General features: G+C 57.4%; 1 protein-coding gene across 3 annotated transcripts; it reads left to right on the plus strand.

Moving 5' to 3' along the window:
• The first annotated feature begins 9,931 nt into the window (after positions 1–9,931).
• Positions 9,932–12,939, plus strand: Cryaa (crystallin alpha A). 3 transcript variants are annotated; one of them, XM_090333815.1, is made up of 4 exons: positions 9,932–10,120; positions 10,446–10,506; positions 11,476–11,612; positions 12,730–12,939. In XM_090333815.1, exons 1-4 carry the CDS (start codon positions 9,932–9,934, stop codon positions 12,937–12,939), a joined length of 597 nt encoding a protein of 198 aa, XP_090189941.1. The 3 variants fall into 3 exon arrangements, with proteins under 3 accessions (XP_090189941.1, XP_090189947.1, XP_090189953.1); XM_090333821.1 differs by having other exon boundaries at positions 10,446–10,502; positions 11,490–11,612; XM_090333827.1 differs by lacking the exon at positions 10,446–10,506 and having other exon boundaries at positions 11,490–11,612.
• Positions 12,940–16,151: the final 3,212 nt, after the last annotated feature.

The raw sequence follows: 16,151 nt of genomic DNA on the forward strand, positions 1-16,151 counted from the left end.
GGACTTCCGTGATCCGATACCCGAGTCCTGATGTCGTGCAGTGGCTGAGGGCCGCTGGTCCCAGACACGCTCAGCCTGTCAGCGGGCTTGTCAGGCAGTGACCGTCCTGGATGGAATTCACCAGGATCAGCGTTGTGTGCGGAGGGGTTGGGCTCCTTCCAGGCCTGAGCCGGAACTCGACCTGGCTGTGGTGCCGGCCGCTAGAGGGCGCAAGGCTCCCGCTCCAGCCCTGCCTAAAGAGATTTTGGAGGACCAGCTTCTCTGGTCATGGCTTCCGCATTCTCCCCATCCTAGGACTGCCTAGGCCCACGGACGGACAGCCCAGCCACGGCTCCTGTAACCCTCACTGCCTGTCTGCTGCTGTTTGAATTTAGTGCTGATGGAACTGCCTGCCCCCCACCCACCCACCGCACATGGGCAAAAGCCAAGGGGAAATAGAAGCTGAGTTGTCCATCATGTTCCACAGCTGGAGCAGCCACCTGTGGCCCTTCACCTATGGCCCTCTGGTCACCTGCCACCCAGGCCTAGCCGGGTGCCTGACTCACAGCCAAGCTGTGCTGCCCACCTGCCCTGCCAGCTAGTGACCTCCGTCAAGTGTCCCTCTGACCAGATTCCTTCCTACTGCCCAAGTCCAGTGCGAGACACGGACCGCCATGGACTCAGCCCGTAAATGTGACCGTATGGTGCCCAGTTGAATTTCTGTGCCCAACCTCACCAACCTGTGGCAACCAGCAGGCAGGTGAGGCCTCTGCCACTACCTACCCCTGCTGGGCCAAGGGGCCGACCTTGGTTTGTGAGGTGCCAAGACTGCCTTATCCCTTTCCTAAGCCATGCATTGAGCCATGGGAGGGCACAGACATCTGGCCACCCCCACACCATGGTGCCAACCTCAGGAGCCACTGAGAGAAAATAGAGCTGCCAGGTCCACGCCACGCCCACCACAAGGTACCCCCTATTTTTCCATCTAACGGAGACAGATGGCCGTGTGTCAGCTTTGCAGGGTTCCTCATGCCCATCCAACCCCAGGGTCTCCTGTGAGGACTCGGGAGATGTCCGCGACTCGCGTGCTCCTTCCCCACCCACCTGTGTGAATTTGTAGGAGGCTAAGGGATGCAGTATTCTCACTAGTATTTGATTATTCAATGCAGCAATTTTGCCCTAGAGTTTTACTTAGGAAATGCTCCTATGGAAATGAGAGTGGTATTGTTTGGGGTAGACCCATCAGGCAGCCGCTCGGATACCATACACACCGGGTACAGCAGAGGCCCTTGCCATGGTGGCCCCAGGTGTCACAGGTAGCTTAGGTGTCCTTATGGCTGGACACAGGACACTCTGCAGGCTAGATAGCGGGCCCATTTCTGACTGTTTCTGACTGCGTGTGTGAGGGCGTTTGTGGAGGAGATGAGTGGAACTGCTCTCCATCGAGGGCCTGAGTGGAGATGAGGAGTGCAGGTAGCATGGTAGATGCCCAGTATTTGAGCTTTGTCATTTTTGGAAAAGGATGGACATCGGAGTATTCAGTCAGCCTGGAGCCTGCCCCTGGAATTTGTGTGTGTGGCTTGCTCGGTGCTGTCCTCCAATCTATGGCGATGGACAGGTCATGGCGTCTGTGTGGGGCGGCCCGTGACTCCCTGATGTGCTCCTGAACTCGTCCCCCAAAATCTGTGGACAGAAAGGAAACTTGCATCTTATGTGGACAAAGCAAAGGCAAAGGCGAGGCAACAAAACATACACATGAAGGGAGTTATGAGCAGAATAAATCCACCAAGCACAGAAGGAATCAAATAATAAAAGGCGGGAGTAGAGTAGAACAGGGACCGTATCGCTGGTGGTGGCAGCGTGGTCCAGGCTCACTGCAGACAGAGAACACCTTCACGCTGGTAAGTTTGCATACTTACGGGAAATATTTTTACTTTAAAAAAAAAAGGTCAAGAAAATTATAGTTTGCCAAGAGTCACTCAGGAGGGAGAAAAAGAAGGGAAAAAATATAAATAAAATCAGTAGAAAAAAAAATCTCCATCTAGAAGGCAATAGGTTATCCTAGCTACTCAGGAGGCTCAGAGCTGGGGATAGCTGTTCGAAGCCAGCCTGGACAGAAAAGTTCATGAAGCTCTTATCTGCCATAAACGATTCAGAAAAGGCCAGAAACTGTGGCTCAAGTGGTAGAGTGCTAGCCTTAAGCACAAAGAGGCTTAGGGACAGCACCTAGGCCCTAAGTTCAAGCCCCAGAGCCAGCAAAAAAAGAAAGCAAGAGGCTAGCTGTTGATAGATGATGACTTATTAGCATATAGGAATACTTTCTGGGTTTTTAATCATTTTTAAAAAATTTTACTTTGTTTTCATATAAGGTCTTGCTCTTTAAGCCCAGGGGTAGCCTCAAACTTAGCCATCCTTCTTGCCTGAGTTGTCCCAATGCTGAGATTATAAACATGTCCCATTCTGCCTGTCTTAGCTTCTGTTCTGTAGAAACTCATAAAGAAAAGAAAGCCAGGGGCCAGGAGTTTGGCCTAGTGGTAGCGTGCTTGCCTAGCATACACGAAGACCCAGGTTCAATTCCTCGGTACCACATACATAGAAAAAAGCTGGAAGTGGTGCTGAGGCTCAAGTGGTAGAGCTCTAGCCTTGAGAAAGTCCAAGGACAGTGCTCAGGCCCTGAGCTCAAGCCCAGGACTGGCAAAAAAAAAAAAAGAAAAGAAAAAAAAGAAAGCCAGGCACTGGTGGCTCCCGCCTGTGGTCCTAGCTACTCAGGAGGCTTAGATCTGAGGATCACAATTCAAAGTCAGCCAGGGCAGAAAAGATTGTGAGACCCTTATTTCCAATTAGCCATGTGAGAACTGGAGGTGGAACTGTAGCTCAAGTGGTGCAGCACTTGAGCAATCAAGCTCAGGCGCAGGTTCCAGGTCCTGAGTTCAAGCCTACAACTAACAGTATAAAAAAGGAAAGGAAAGAAAGAGACTGGGCATGTGGCTTGCACCTCCAATCCTAACGATTCAGGGGGTTGACATCTGAGCTCATGCTTGAAAGCCAAGCCAACAGACACATCTCAGAGACTCTCATCTCCAATTGACTAGCAAAAAGCAGGAAGCAGAAATGTGGCTCAAGTGGCAGAGTACCAGCCTTGCTGGGGGGTAAAGGTGGTGAAGCCCAGAGTTTAAGTACCAGTTCCAGTACTCACACATGCTATGGCATGGGCGCATGCATGCACACACACACACACACACACACGAACATTTGAGGAGACATTCACAACCTTGCTTTAAAACCAGTGTAAGGACAGAACCAGGAAGAAGGGACACAGGGCAGCAACATCCAGAGCTCAGCAGCAAATCTTAAATCCACTACCCCATCTCATACCACCGCCACCCCAGACTGCAGACCCAGTGCCCTTGCCTCTCCGGAGCACCCAGAGGGCCTGGGAGAAGCAGAGGGAGGGATGGGATGGTCTTGGCCCCTGAGTGGGGGTGGAGGCGGCTGTGATGTCCTTCCCAGAGGATCGAGCAGTCGTGCTTCACAGAACGGGGTCAGCCCGGAGGGGCAGCAGCAAGGTCTCTCTTTGCCATTTCCCTTCCTCACCTTCCAGCAGGGCTCCTGCTTTAGGGGACCTAGGCTAAGACAATGCCCAAGCAATGACGTCATAGGTTTAGCAGTAGACAATCCAGAGTCTCCCTGTGCTAGCAGATGGAAAGAGAAAGACAGTGACCTTTTCAAAAATGCAGGAGAAGCCTTAGAAAAAGAGCCATACACAAGGAAAGCTGTGAGGGGCTGCGGCGGCGGAGAGGAGCGCAGGACTGTGGCAAGTCAGCTGTGCAAGGCAAGCTTGAACGCAGCAGAGAGATCTGAATAGAGTCTAAGCTTTCGATGACGCAAGGCATTCTTAATCAAGCCAACTATGAAATAGAACTTGCGATTTCGTGAGGCAACGGGCACTGAAGCATGTCGGGAGGCAGAAACCTGACATCTGGGCTTTTCTTGAAAACGTCAGTAAAGAATTTTTTTTTTAAAGCGGTGGTAAATGGGGCAAAAGTCATCGTAACTGGTGAATCTGGTAGATAACTCTATAGTGATTCATTGTGCCATTTTTCTACTTTGGGGAATATGTAAACTCCTCTGTGTGTGTGTGTGTGTGTGTGTGGTGTGTTACTGGGATTTGAACTCAGGGCCTTACTCTTCCTATGCCCTTGAGTCACCCCCAGCCCCTTTTTCCATTGGTTACTTTCAAGGTGGGGTCTTCCTTTATGCCTTGTTGCACTCCTCTTGCTTGTGCCTCTCTGGGTCACTGGGAACGATATGAGCCACTGCCCCCAGCCAATGAATAAGATGCAGTCCCATAAATGGTTATGCGTAGGCTGGACTTGAACTGTGATCCTGTGATTTCTGCCTCCCAAGAAGTTAGAATGACAGGCTATATTTGGCCTCAAGAATCTCTGAACACTTTTTTCATAATAAAAAGAAGCTCTAAGCCAGGCACGGTGGCTCACGCCTGGCATCCTAGCTACTCAGGAAGCTATCTGAGGATCAAGGTTCAAAGCCAGTCTGGGCACTAAAGGACCTGAGACTCTTATCTCCAGTTAACCACTAGAAAACGAGAAGTGGGGCTTGGCTCAAGGGTAGGGCGGTAGCCTTGAGCTGAAGAGCTCTGGGACAGCACCCAGGCTGAGTTCAAGCCTCATGACTCTTCCCCCCCTCCACAAAAAGCTCCACAAGACAATACTTGGTCCCTATGGTGAATTATCAAAGATACCAGGTGAGGGGGCCAGGAGTTTGGCCTAGTGGTAGAGTGCTTGCCTAGCATGCACGAAGACCCGGGTTTGATTCCTCGGTACCCCACACATAGAAAAAAGCCAGGAGTGGTGCTGAAGTCCAAATGGTAGAGCTCTAGCCTTGAGAAAGTCCAAGGCTGAGCTCAAGCCCAGGACTGGCAAAAAAAAAAAAAAAAAAAAAAAGAAAAAAGATAGCAAGTGGTCATGGGCAGAGGAATCATGGAGCCTGGCTTGCTCTGGTCCCGGGGCCTGCGGCCCTGTGGCTTGGTCTTGGAAGCATTGCTGGGCCTGGCCCGTCCCCCTTGCTGGGCAGTGGCGTCTGAGTGTGCCCTGTCTGCCCTGCTGACCCCGGCTGGGGCCCGGGCTTAGCTGGTTGCATTCCTGCCCTGCAGAACAATGCCCGATAGCTGTGCTAGGGCGGATTTTTGAGCCCTGGAGTGGAAACTGGGAGTGCCAGCCTTTGTGACTGCTCTGCACGCAGACTGCTGGCGTTGTGGGAATCCTCTGGATAATGGGGGCGGCTTTGCGGGGTGCTGAGGACAGGGAAAGTGGCCATTCTGTGCCCAGGAGCAAGGCCCCGGGCCCTGCTGCGTGTCTGGTGGGCGGCGGGCTGCGGGCACCCAGGGAACAGGAAGGTGGACGGTTACCTGCCATCAAATACATCCCTTGTACCACATGGTGACACCCATTACACATGCGCGTGCACGCGCGCGCGCGCACACACACACGTCACCCACACCCCTCCCGCCTTCACACTCACACACACACGTCACCCACACCCCTCCCACCTTCACACTCACACACACATGTCACCCACACCCCTCCCGCCTTCACACTCACACACACATGTCACCCACACCCCTCCCCACCTTCATACACACACACACACACGCCCTTCCCCGCCTTCACACACACACACACACATACGTCACCCACACCCCTCCCCACCTTCATACACACACACACACACACCCTTCCCCGCCTTCACACACACACACACACACACACACACGTCACCCACACTCCTCCTCACCTTCACACACACACACACACACACACACACACACACACACACACGCCCCTCCCCGCCTTCACAAACTCGCGTTGCACACACACTATCCACTTGGAGCTTGTTCCTAACATCTTAGCTCCACCTCCTGGTTCCAGAGCCTCAGAAGCCCCCACATAGAGTCTGTCCTCCTAGGTGACCCCAGGTGACGTCACCCCTGACCCAGGCAAGGCCCATGCACAGGGCAGGCCAGAAACCACGACCGCCGAGCCTCAGTGTCCGCGTGGGGCACTGACCACGACGCCTCCCCGGCCAGGCCTGTCCTGCACTTCTTCTTCCCTCGGGTTTCAGGACATGCTCCGCCGTGGCGAGGCTTGCTGGGCTGTGGCCCATCGTTCTGTTCCAGCTGGGGCGGGGCCAGGGGTGTCACCAGTACCAGTCCCTCCGCAGCCAGTGTGGCCGCTTTCCCAAACACCCTGTAAGGCATAAACTCATTTTTTAGTGTAATCATGCCATAACCATGCATTTCCTGACTTGTTCTTTAAAACAACTGATAATTAAAAAGAACAACTTTCCGACGTGTCTGAGGCATGGGTTTGGGTTTATTTCAACATGAGGCTGTGGCGTGGGGATCAGAGGGACAATGGGTCACTGTGTGCCGTGGCCACTCCCAGGCCTGCAGGAGTCAGTGCCCTCTGAACATGGAGAGTGGCCGTATGGTTTTTGTAGTGATTGCTAGAGCTTAGAGCAGCGGAAGAGGAGGGGCGTTTGGTGCCTGTTATTTAGATTGACAGTACAGACAACGATGGGTGACGTGCTGGCTTTAGCGGGTTGTAATGTTCTAATTCTTCCTTAGTGCTGGAACTCGCAGCCCTCCGCCCCTTTCCTCCCCCCATTCCCCCTCTCCTCGCCTCCCCCCACTGTGGCTTGGTCGCTGCCCTGTGGGAGGAAGGATCCCACCACCATAATGAAATGTCTGGCACAACCAAAGCTGGCTTCACCTTCGACTAGAAGGGTAGAGGTGAGCAGCCCAGAGCTCTGGGACTGTGGCGAGGAGGGCATGGCAGAGGAGGCAAGGGGTGAGGCCGGCCTGCCGCTGTCTTCAAGGACATGTCCCCAGTGTCCCCAGCAGCACCGGTGACACCAGCCCTCTGTTTAGTCCATTGTTGGCACCGCTGGGACGAAACACCTACAAAACCAAGTTAAGGGAGAAAGATTTGTCCTGGCTCATGGGATGAGGGGTGCTGGTCTGGGGCCGTCAGGCTTCATGGCTTCTGGGCCGCGGGGAGGTAAAGACGTCATGGGGGAAGCTGTGGGGAGCAGCGCAGCCTGCTCACTCCAGGGGGAGGAGGCTGGAGGAAGCAGCCCCAGGACAAGATGCCCAGCAAATGCCAGGCGCCAGGGCTCACACTTATAGTACAAGCTACATGGAGGCTGAGTTCTGAGGATCCTGGTTCAAAGCCAACTCACACAGGAAAGTCTGTGAGACTCGTCTTCAGTTAAACACTTGAGCTGAGGCCCTAGCCTTCAGCACAAGAGCTCAGGGTCAGTGCCCAGGCCCTGAGTTCAGGTCCTAGGACAAGTTCAAGTCCTCCCTCCCCACCCTTACACTCACTCTCACATGCTAACACATGCGCGCACAAATGCTCTTTTCACCCTGGAGTCCACCAGCGGGTGAATCCGCTCTCGAGGGCAGAGCTGTGATGGTCCAGTCTTCGTCCATGTTGGAGCACTGCCCGCCTTGGGGGAGGAGCATTCAGTGAACGAGCATCTTCAGAGGGACAGCTTCACGTGCAACGGTTCCAGTCGCCGACTGTGCCGTCATGTTCAGGGGTTGAAGCCGCTAAAAGCTTTCGGGGACAGCAAAGCAACCAGCAGGCCTCGCCAGCAGGAATTCTAGGAGGATCTGGGCTCGTTTCCTAGACCCAGGTGGGCGGGCGGGACCCAGGGAGACCTAGGCCTGTGGTGAGGGGGTGTGAGTGCCTGGTGGAGGAGCCCCTCAGCCACCTGTTGTAAGTAAGCATGGGGTGCAGAGCCTGTGGGACCCCAGCTTCCTCTGGCACGTGGGGTAGGTGCAGTCTCAGCCTCTGAGTCACGGGGCAGAGATGTGTTTACTAAGATCCCCAGCTGCTTTGAGGTGTGCTTGTATCAAAAAGGAACACGCGCACTCTGGAGGCGGATGGAAGCTGAAGCAGGAGCAGCAGACACAGGAGGAGCAGCAACTGCCAGGTCTGGATGGCAGGAGACACACAGCACCGCCAGCCTGGGGTGGGGGGGGGATGCAGCTTCTTCCCTGCTAAGGCGGTTAGCAGAATTGTCCCAAGGCACCAGTCCTGAAATACCAGAAGCCAAATCGCTGAAACTATCCAAAGCCGGGCACTCAGCCTCTCACCCTAGCTCCTCAGGAGGCGGAGGTCTGAGGCTCACGGTTCAAAGTCAGCCTGGGCAGGAAAGTCTGTGAGACTCTTCTTTTTTTTTTTTTGCTGGGGTGGGGGTCATGGGTCTTGAACTCGGCCTGGATGCTGTCCCTGAGCTCTTTCAAGGCTACCACCCTACCCCTGGGCCAGGGCATTGTCCCTGAGCTCTTCAGTTCAAGGGTACCACCCTACCTACCCTTGAGCCAAGGCCCACTTCTTATTTTCTAGAGGTTAATTGGAGTCTCAGGTCCTTCTGTGCCTGGGCTGGCTTTGAACCTTGATCCTCAGATCTCAGCCTCCTGAGTAGCTAGGATTACAGGTGTGAGCCACCCGCCTGGTTCTGTGAGACTCTTATCTCCAATTAACCACCAGATAACAAGAAGCAGAGCTGTACCTCCAGGTGGTGGAGTACTGGCTTTGAGCAGAAAAGTTCAGGGATAGGGCTCAGGCTCTGAGTTCAAACCTCACAAGAAAAGCTTTAGAAAGGTGAGTTTCTTGACACTTGCCAGTAACAGGACAGGAATCACTGGTCGGGGGCAGACAGGCAGGCTCTCCCCCAGGCTTGCCCACACAGGCCTGGCTTTCATAACCACTGTGCACTGGACAGGACCCACAGGCTGGGAGTGCAGGCTGAGCATATGTGCCTGCTGGGCTTTCTCTTCTTTCTTTCTTTCTCTTGCTTACTTTCTTGCTTTGCCAGTCCTGGGGCTTGAACTCAGGGCCTGGGCTCTGTCTTTGGATACTTTTTGCTCAAGGCTAGCAGCACTCTGCCACTTGAGCCACAACACCACTTCTGGTTTTGTGTGTGTGTGTGTGTGGTTCTGGGAAATTGAACCCACGGCTTTGTGCATGCCCCCCCCCAATTTTCTCTCTCTCCCTCCCTTCCCTCACCCCCCTCTCTCTCCTTCCTTCCCTCCCTTTCTCCCTTCTTTCCTTCCTTCCTTCCTTTCTTCCTACCTTCCTTCCTTCTTTTTTTTTTTTTTTTTCCAGTCCTGGGCTTGAGCTCAGGGCCTGAGCACTGTCCTTGGACTTTCTCAAGGCTAGAGCTCTACCACTTGAGCCTCAGCACCACTTCCAGCTTTTTGTATGTATGTGGTACCAAGGAATTGAACCCGGGTCTTTGTGCATGCAAGGCAAGCACTTTAACCACTAGGCCAAACTCCCGGCCCCCTTCCTTCCTTCTTGTGTCAAAACTGGAGCTTGAACTCATGGCCTGGCACTCTCACTTGGCTTTTTCATTCAAGACTGAGCCACACCCCCACTTCTGGCCTTTTGCTAGCTAGTTGGCTGGCCTCACGTGGTGATCCTCAGCTATCAGCCTCCCGATCCCTAGGATCTCAGGCGTGAGTCACGCTGCCTGGCTGCTGGTGTCTGCTCTGTCTTCTTGCTGTTTTGTGAGGTTTCAAATGCTTTGTGATCAGTAACATGCTAGGGAAGCGGTGCCCCTGGCTTGAGAGCTGTGCCTCAGTCTCCCTCTCTGCATGAGTATAAGGACAGAATGACCCCTGGGGACGTCTGTCCTGAGCACTGTCCTCGGCTGGGCGTGGGCCGTGGGCACACGGCCCGGTCAGGCTGCTGACAGTGCAGCCTCTCTCCTGAGCTCAGGCATTTCCAGAGAAATCCCTTAATGCCTCCATTCTGTCCGGGAGTATATAGGGAAGGCTGGCGCCCAGGCTCCCCACCGTGCCCGCAGAGGCCCCATCTCCACTGGCTGCCAGCCTCCGGTCCTGTGGTGCCTGCAAAAGATGGACATCACAATCCAGCACCCCTGGTTCAAGCGAGCTCTGGGGCCCTTCTACCCCAGCCGGCTGTTTGACCAGTTCTTCGGCGAGGGTCTCTTCGAGTACGACCTGCTGCCCTTCCTCTCCTCCACCATCAGCCCCTACTACCGCCAGTCTCTCTTCCGCACCGTGCTGGATTCTGGTATCTCTGAGGTAAGTCCCTCATGGGGCTGGGTTCTCCTTGCTGGCCTGGGGGTGGGGGTGGCCCTGGCAGAGGGCAGCTAGGGATTCCCGAGGGGCTGCCCGCTGATCCCACAGCCCCCGGGATCACCACCCTTCCTCCAGCCTCGTCACCAGACAGGCCGTGGCCCGAGTGCATACATCCTGGCCCCAGAGCCTCCCCTGCTGCAGGCCAGCCCAAAGGGGCGCCCCTTGACAGGAGACGGGCCGAGGACAAGGCCAGCCCAAGCGTGTCCCCCACCGTGGGGCTGAGGACAAGGCCGGCCTAAGCGCAACTGCCGTCTTTTCCTCCCATCAGCTCATGACCCATATGTGGTTCCACATGGTGGAACCCCCCAAGAACAACCCCAGCAAGGCCAGTTCCACGGCAGCGCAGCGCGAGCCCTCGGCTCCGCTCTGCCCGCACTTTCCTTCCGGGAGTGGGGGGTGCGCGCTGCCCGAGAGGAGAGGAAAGCACAGCCCTTCTGAGGCCCCTTGACAGCTAAGGCCAGGCCCAGGCCCTCTCCTCCGGACCTGGACAGTGGTCGTAGGACCAAGCTCCCAGTCCTGGAGAAGCTAAGCCACTGGCTGCCTCTGAGGCAGGAGAGACCCTCAGCTGACCCACTCGGCGTCCGCTCCGGGGCTAAGTGTCCAGACAGAGGCTCCCAGTGGGGGGGGATGGGAAGGAGGGGAGGCGTGGAAGGCTTCAGAGCTGGGCTGGTGCTGGCTGTCCCAGCACCTTGTCTACTGAGAGCTGGACTCCTGGAGCTGGGGGTGGAGGCCAGCTGAAGCGGGGGCAGGGAAGTCTGGCAGTTAGCCCCAGTAGTCAGTCCACCAACCCATCACCAGCCAGCCAGCAATAGCAGCCTCTCCCCAAGCATAGCCAGCCAGCCAAATACTGGCTGAACAGCCATGGAACCCCTAAAGAGCCCCGTAAGAAGCCAGTTGACCTAGAACCAGCCAAACTGGTCATGTCCAACCTACTGGTCCACCCACAATGAGCCACTATATTAGAACCCATCAGCAGCCGACTTGAAATCAGCGAGACAATGGCTAAAGCCATCCATCCATCCTATAACTGGCCATCCACACTACAGCCAACTGGCTGCTGACCCACCGCTCCCAGCCGACCAGCAGCAGCCAGGCAGTGAAGCCTCCGGTCCACTGGGAGTCTGCTGGTCAGCAGAGGCCATGCCTGGGGCACCGGTGACCGGTCCTACTTGGTCCCGGCACGCTCTGTTCCTAAGGCCCACGTGGGAGGAGTGGAGGAGCCACGGCTGGCGTGGCCCACAGCGGGCACCCAGCAGCTTCCTTCCCAAGCTGGTGGCCCTCCGGGAGCGCCACATGAGGCTTTGGGTTCCAGGTCCGCTCTGACCGGGACAAGTTCCTCGTCCTCCTGGACGTGAAGCACTTCTCCCCAGAGGACCTCACAGTGAAGGTGCTGGAGGACTTCGTGGAGATTCACGGCAAGCACAACGAGAGACAGGTGAGCTGGGCGCGGCCCCGTCCCGCCTCCTCCTGTCCCTCCACCCCCACCTCTGGGGGCCTCCCCGGAGGCTGCTGAAGTCACTGTGACCCTGAGACCCCAGCGGGCGGCTGGGTGACTGAGTCTCAGGCATCCAGTGGCACTGCCTCGAGCGGCTCTCAGGCGCCATGCCTCTTCTGCGCACAGTAGGGTGAGATCAGAAGGGACCATGGCATCTGGAGCCAGACCCCGAACGCGCCCAGCATGACTCTGCTCTCTGGGTCCTGGTTAGCACTTGGGTGGAAGAAAGGACCCAGGAAATGGAGTGAAACTGGTGTCTCAGAGGCCTCTCAGCTCCTCTCAGCAGCCCTCTGAGTGGAGCCCCTGATGGCTTGAATTAACTGGTAGCCGGGCTGAGGTCCTGGAAGATGGGGCCCACAGCTAGGACCCAGCGGGGCAGCTTTCTCGCCAGCACTCGGTCCCTGTGCCACAGGGCTCTGCTTGTTTGGAGATGGCCCTGAGGCATGCGGGAAGAGCCTTTCCTGGAAGTCAGGCTGCCCCGGGCCGGAGCAGCCGGGGACAGGCAGCAAGCAAGGCTCTGGGCTGGAGTCTTCACCTCCTCTGGCGGGGAGGCCAGTGGGGTGGAAGCCAGGTTCTTTATCGCTGCCTTCGGCTTGGGACACTTCAAGACAGCCACGGACTCCGCAGTGCTGCTGAACCCTGCTCCCAGTCCTGCTTTAGACTAAGTCCTTGGAGGAGAAGAACTTGGAGTGAAGAAGCCAAATCTGGGGGTGCCAGGTGCCCAGGGGAGCTGACTGGACTCAGAAGCTTCAGGCCCAAGCCTGGCCAGTTCAGCAGGACTCTCCTGGCTTGGGAGTGGATTTCGTGTGAGGAGCCAATTCCAGGGCATGAGTTCGTGGGCAGGTTGGCCTGCTGGGCGCTGCCTCAGCCAGGGCTTGCCAGTGAAGCCCACAGCTCGAGAGAGTCAGGGCATCTGCAGAAGGGGGCTGGCACTGACCCTGGGCTGTCTGGCCCAGCCCGGAGGACACTCGTGGCCTGGCCGCGTGGTGAGGCAGCAGTGTGGGGTGGGTGGCCTCCGGCCCCTGCCACTCCTGACCTGCCACCCTCCCTTGTGCAGGATGACCACGGCTACATCTCCCGGGAGTTCCACCGCCGCTACCGCCTCCCTTCCAACGTGGACCAGTCCGCCCTCTCCTGCTCCCTGTCCGTGGACGGCATGCTGACCTTCTCTGGCCCCAAAGTCCAGTCCGGCCTGGACGCTGGCCACAGTGAGCGGGCCATTCCCGTGTCTCGGGAGGAGAAGCCCAGTTCCACGCCCTCCTCCTAAGCCGCCCTGGGCTTTCCCCGCGGCCCCCCCCCCCGACGACACTCGAGCCGGGCCGCACAATGGTGCCTGCCTTCCTTTCTTTTCCTAGTCTGTGTTTCCTTTTCATCTTCTCCGAGGGAAGGAGGGTTGGGGCGAGGGGGCCTGGAGAGCGCAGGGCTCAGCCCTGTGGGGTTGGCCATGGAGCGGCCATGCCACACAGACCCTTCCCCCTCCAGAGTCTTGGCTCTGCTCGGAGGGCAGAGGGGGAGGGGCCAGCCTGAGAGCGCCCTCACCCCCCCCCCCGGGTGGCTGTGGACACCGGCAGCCTGCTTCCCTCGCTGTCCCCCGCCCCTTCCTCTATGTAGTGCTGCTTCTGGGGACCCCGGTCACCCAGGAGAAGGCAGCCCCTGGCAGCCAATAAAGAGCAGGTGACAGAAGCAACTGGCAGTCTGGTGTGCTGTCTCCCGCAATGGGCGCTTGAGGGGTGTGGGGGGAGGAGAACCTGGCCTTCTCCTGCTGGCCTGACCACAGGGTTTTGGTGTTTTGTCTGGGGAGGAGAAAAGGTCAGGGGAATGTCAGAGGCCTCACGTTCAAGCCCCAGTCCCAGCACAAGAAAGAAAGGAAGATACAGGGATCTATCATGTCCCCAAGCCCCAGGCTTCCCCTGGAAGCCAGCTGTGTAGCTGGCAGCCTGGCCCCACCCCTCCCCTCCAAAGCAGACCCTGGGACAGAGCTTCAGTGACCAGGGCCACGTGTCCCGACTTCTACCCTGTGCTGGCCTCTGCCTGGGCCCCAGAGCTGGGACAGGACTCCCACCACAGCCACAGCTCCCACCCGGAGCAAGCCGGCAGGGCTCTTCACAGACCCAGTGGGGGCCAAGTGGGGCCCCTGGGAGCGGGGCTGCAGCCACTGGGCCCCGCCAGGCCACACAGAGATCGTGCACTCAGGAGGGGTGGACGTGTCGGGGTGGTGACGGGGAGAAAGGGCAGGGGACTGCAGTGGGCAGTGCAAAGGATGCATCTCTGACACACACACACACACATACACCACACGCACCATACACACATTACACACCACACATACGACACCCATACACACACTACACACCACACACACACACACACACCACACACCATATATACACACCACACACACCAGCACACATACACACCCACACCACCACACATACACACCACACATATGACACCCATACACATACACTACACACATACCACACACACCACCACACACACACCACACACCATATATACACACCACCCACACCACCACACATACACACCACACACCACCACACATACACACCACACATACGACACCACACATATGACACCCATACACATACACTACACACATACCACTCACACCACCACACACACCACACACGCACACACACGCCACGTGCCACAACCTCCTCACAGCACCCGCGTGTACCACATAAACACCGCACAGCCCTCGTGCCATGCATTCAGCGTGTACTACCCCTGAGCTGGCATCACACACACCCTCCACACCACTGATGACACACAGCACTGCCCCCACCACACCCCTGCATCGCGCACCGACGCTGTACAGCATCTGTGAAGACCACATCTCTCCCCCTCCCACTCCCCCACACGCCCCTTCTCCCCAGGGGTCTGCCAGCACCCCTCTGTCCTCCCGCCCACCACATTTCTCCCTGGGGATCCTAGACACCCACCTGCCCTGCCCTTGCACAGGATCCGGCCCCCTCCTGCCGTGCCAGGAAGACAGGACGTTGGGGAAGACCCTGACCCGACAGGAGTGGCCTGGGCGGACCCTGTCCTGGGTCAGCCCCCGGTGCGCCTGCTCTCTGCCTGGCTGGGGCTCAGGGCCTGGGAGACTGAAGCTGGCTGCATCCAGAGGCCTGAGCTGTCCCCAGGTCCAGCGTGGTTCTCGTCATGTCTGGATTGTGGGGTCCCCAGAATGTGCTGATCCGGGGACGGGTGCTCAGTCCTCACAGAGACCACACCAGCCAGCCTCACGTTTCAGCTTCCCTGTCTGGGCTGGCACCTGCCTGGCCGTGGACCCCCCCAATCTCCTCTCACCTCGAGCATCCGTGCCTGTCCCTGTTGTCACTGTCCTCACTGTCACCACCCTGGCCATTGAGCGTCGCCACCGATGTCAACACATCTCCATCTCCATCACTGACATCATCCCTGTCACCACTGACGCCATCACCATCGTCACCACTGCCACACTGATGTCACCCTCAGGATGCCATCACACACGTCACCAACGTCGTCCTCATCTTCAGTGTCACCACCCTCCGGAATAGCACAGGAGCGCTAAACAGAACGGGTGGAGTGCTGAGGCGTGCCGTGTGCCGGCACCACACCAGTGCCCACTCCTCACTGCCACCCTCAGAGCAGTCTGTGACCTGCGTCCTGTCGCTAGGTGACACACACCCAGCTTTGAAACAGAGCCGCTGGCATGGGCTCTCCCCGCTGGCCTGGGCTGGCACCCGAGTCCTCTCTTGTGGGCTTGGCTGCAGAGCCGGGGCTCACCATCCCTAGAGGAAGGTGGGCACGGAGTCACGCAGCAGGGCGGTGCCGCTCTGCTGGACACCTGCTGTGTGACGGCAGGTAGGTGCACAGCCTCTCTGGGGCCCGTCCCCACCTAACCAAAGGCCTGGATGAGACGTCCTTGCACCCCCCGAGCGGTGCTTCTCCACACGGACACCAGGGGGCAGCAGAGGCTTTGCCTGAGCGCCAGGCCCTTGGCTGGCAGGAGCTTGGGAGCTCCGGCCTTCAAGGTCACCTTCATTGGCCCAGACACAGGGAGCAGCCACGGAACACCACAGCCACGCCGTGGGAGCCCTGGCTGCAGGACTGTCCCTAGCCGCACGGTAGACGAGAGCCAAGGACATCCGAAGCCTGTGAGGGGCCTGTGTCGGATGCTCATTTTGTGACATCATCAGCTTGTTCTTTCCACATGTTTTTGGTGGCACTGCAGCCTGGACTGGGCTTCATGCTTGCTGGGCAAACACTCTACCCCTGGGCCACGCCTCCAGCCCCATACGGCTCCTTGAAGAAGAAGAGACTTCAGGGCAGGCGAGCAGGCCAGCGCTGTGTTGGCCCCTGCAGTGGTGCAGGTCTCCTGAGAGGAGGAGTGACGTCAGCCCTGCCAGTCTCCAACAAAGACCAAGACAGCAAGGATGAGCCGAACAGCCCTCCCCCCGCCCCACCCCGCCACGT

This window comes from Megascapheus bottae, chromosome 1 (genome assembly GCF_031878675.1).
Source record: "Megascapheus bottae isolate mThoBot1 chromosome 1, mThoBot2.hap1, whole genome shotgun sequence".
In the NCBI taxonomy this organism is placed as follows: Eukaryota; Metazoa; Chordata; class Mammalia; order Rodentia; family Geomyidae; genus Megascapheus; species Megascapheus bottae.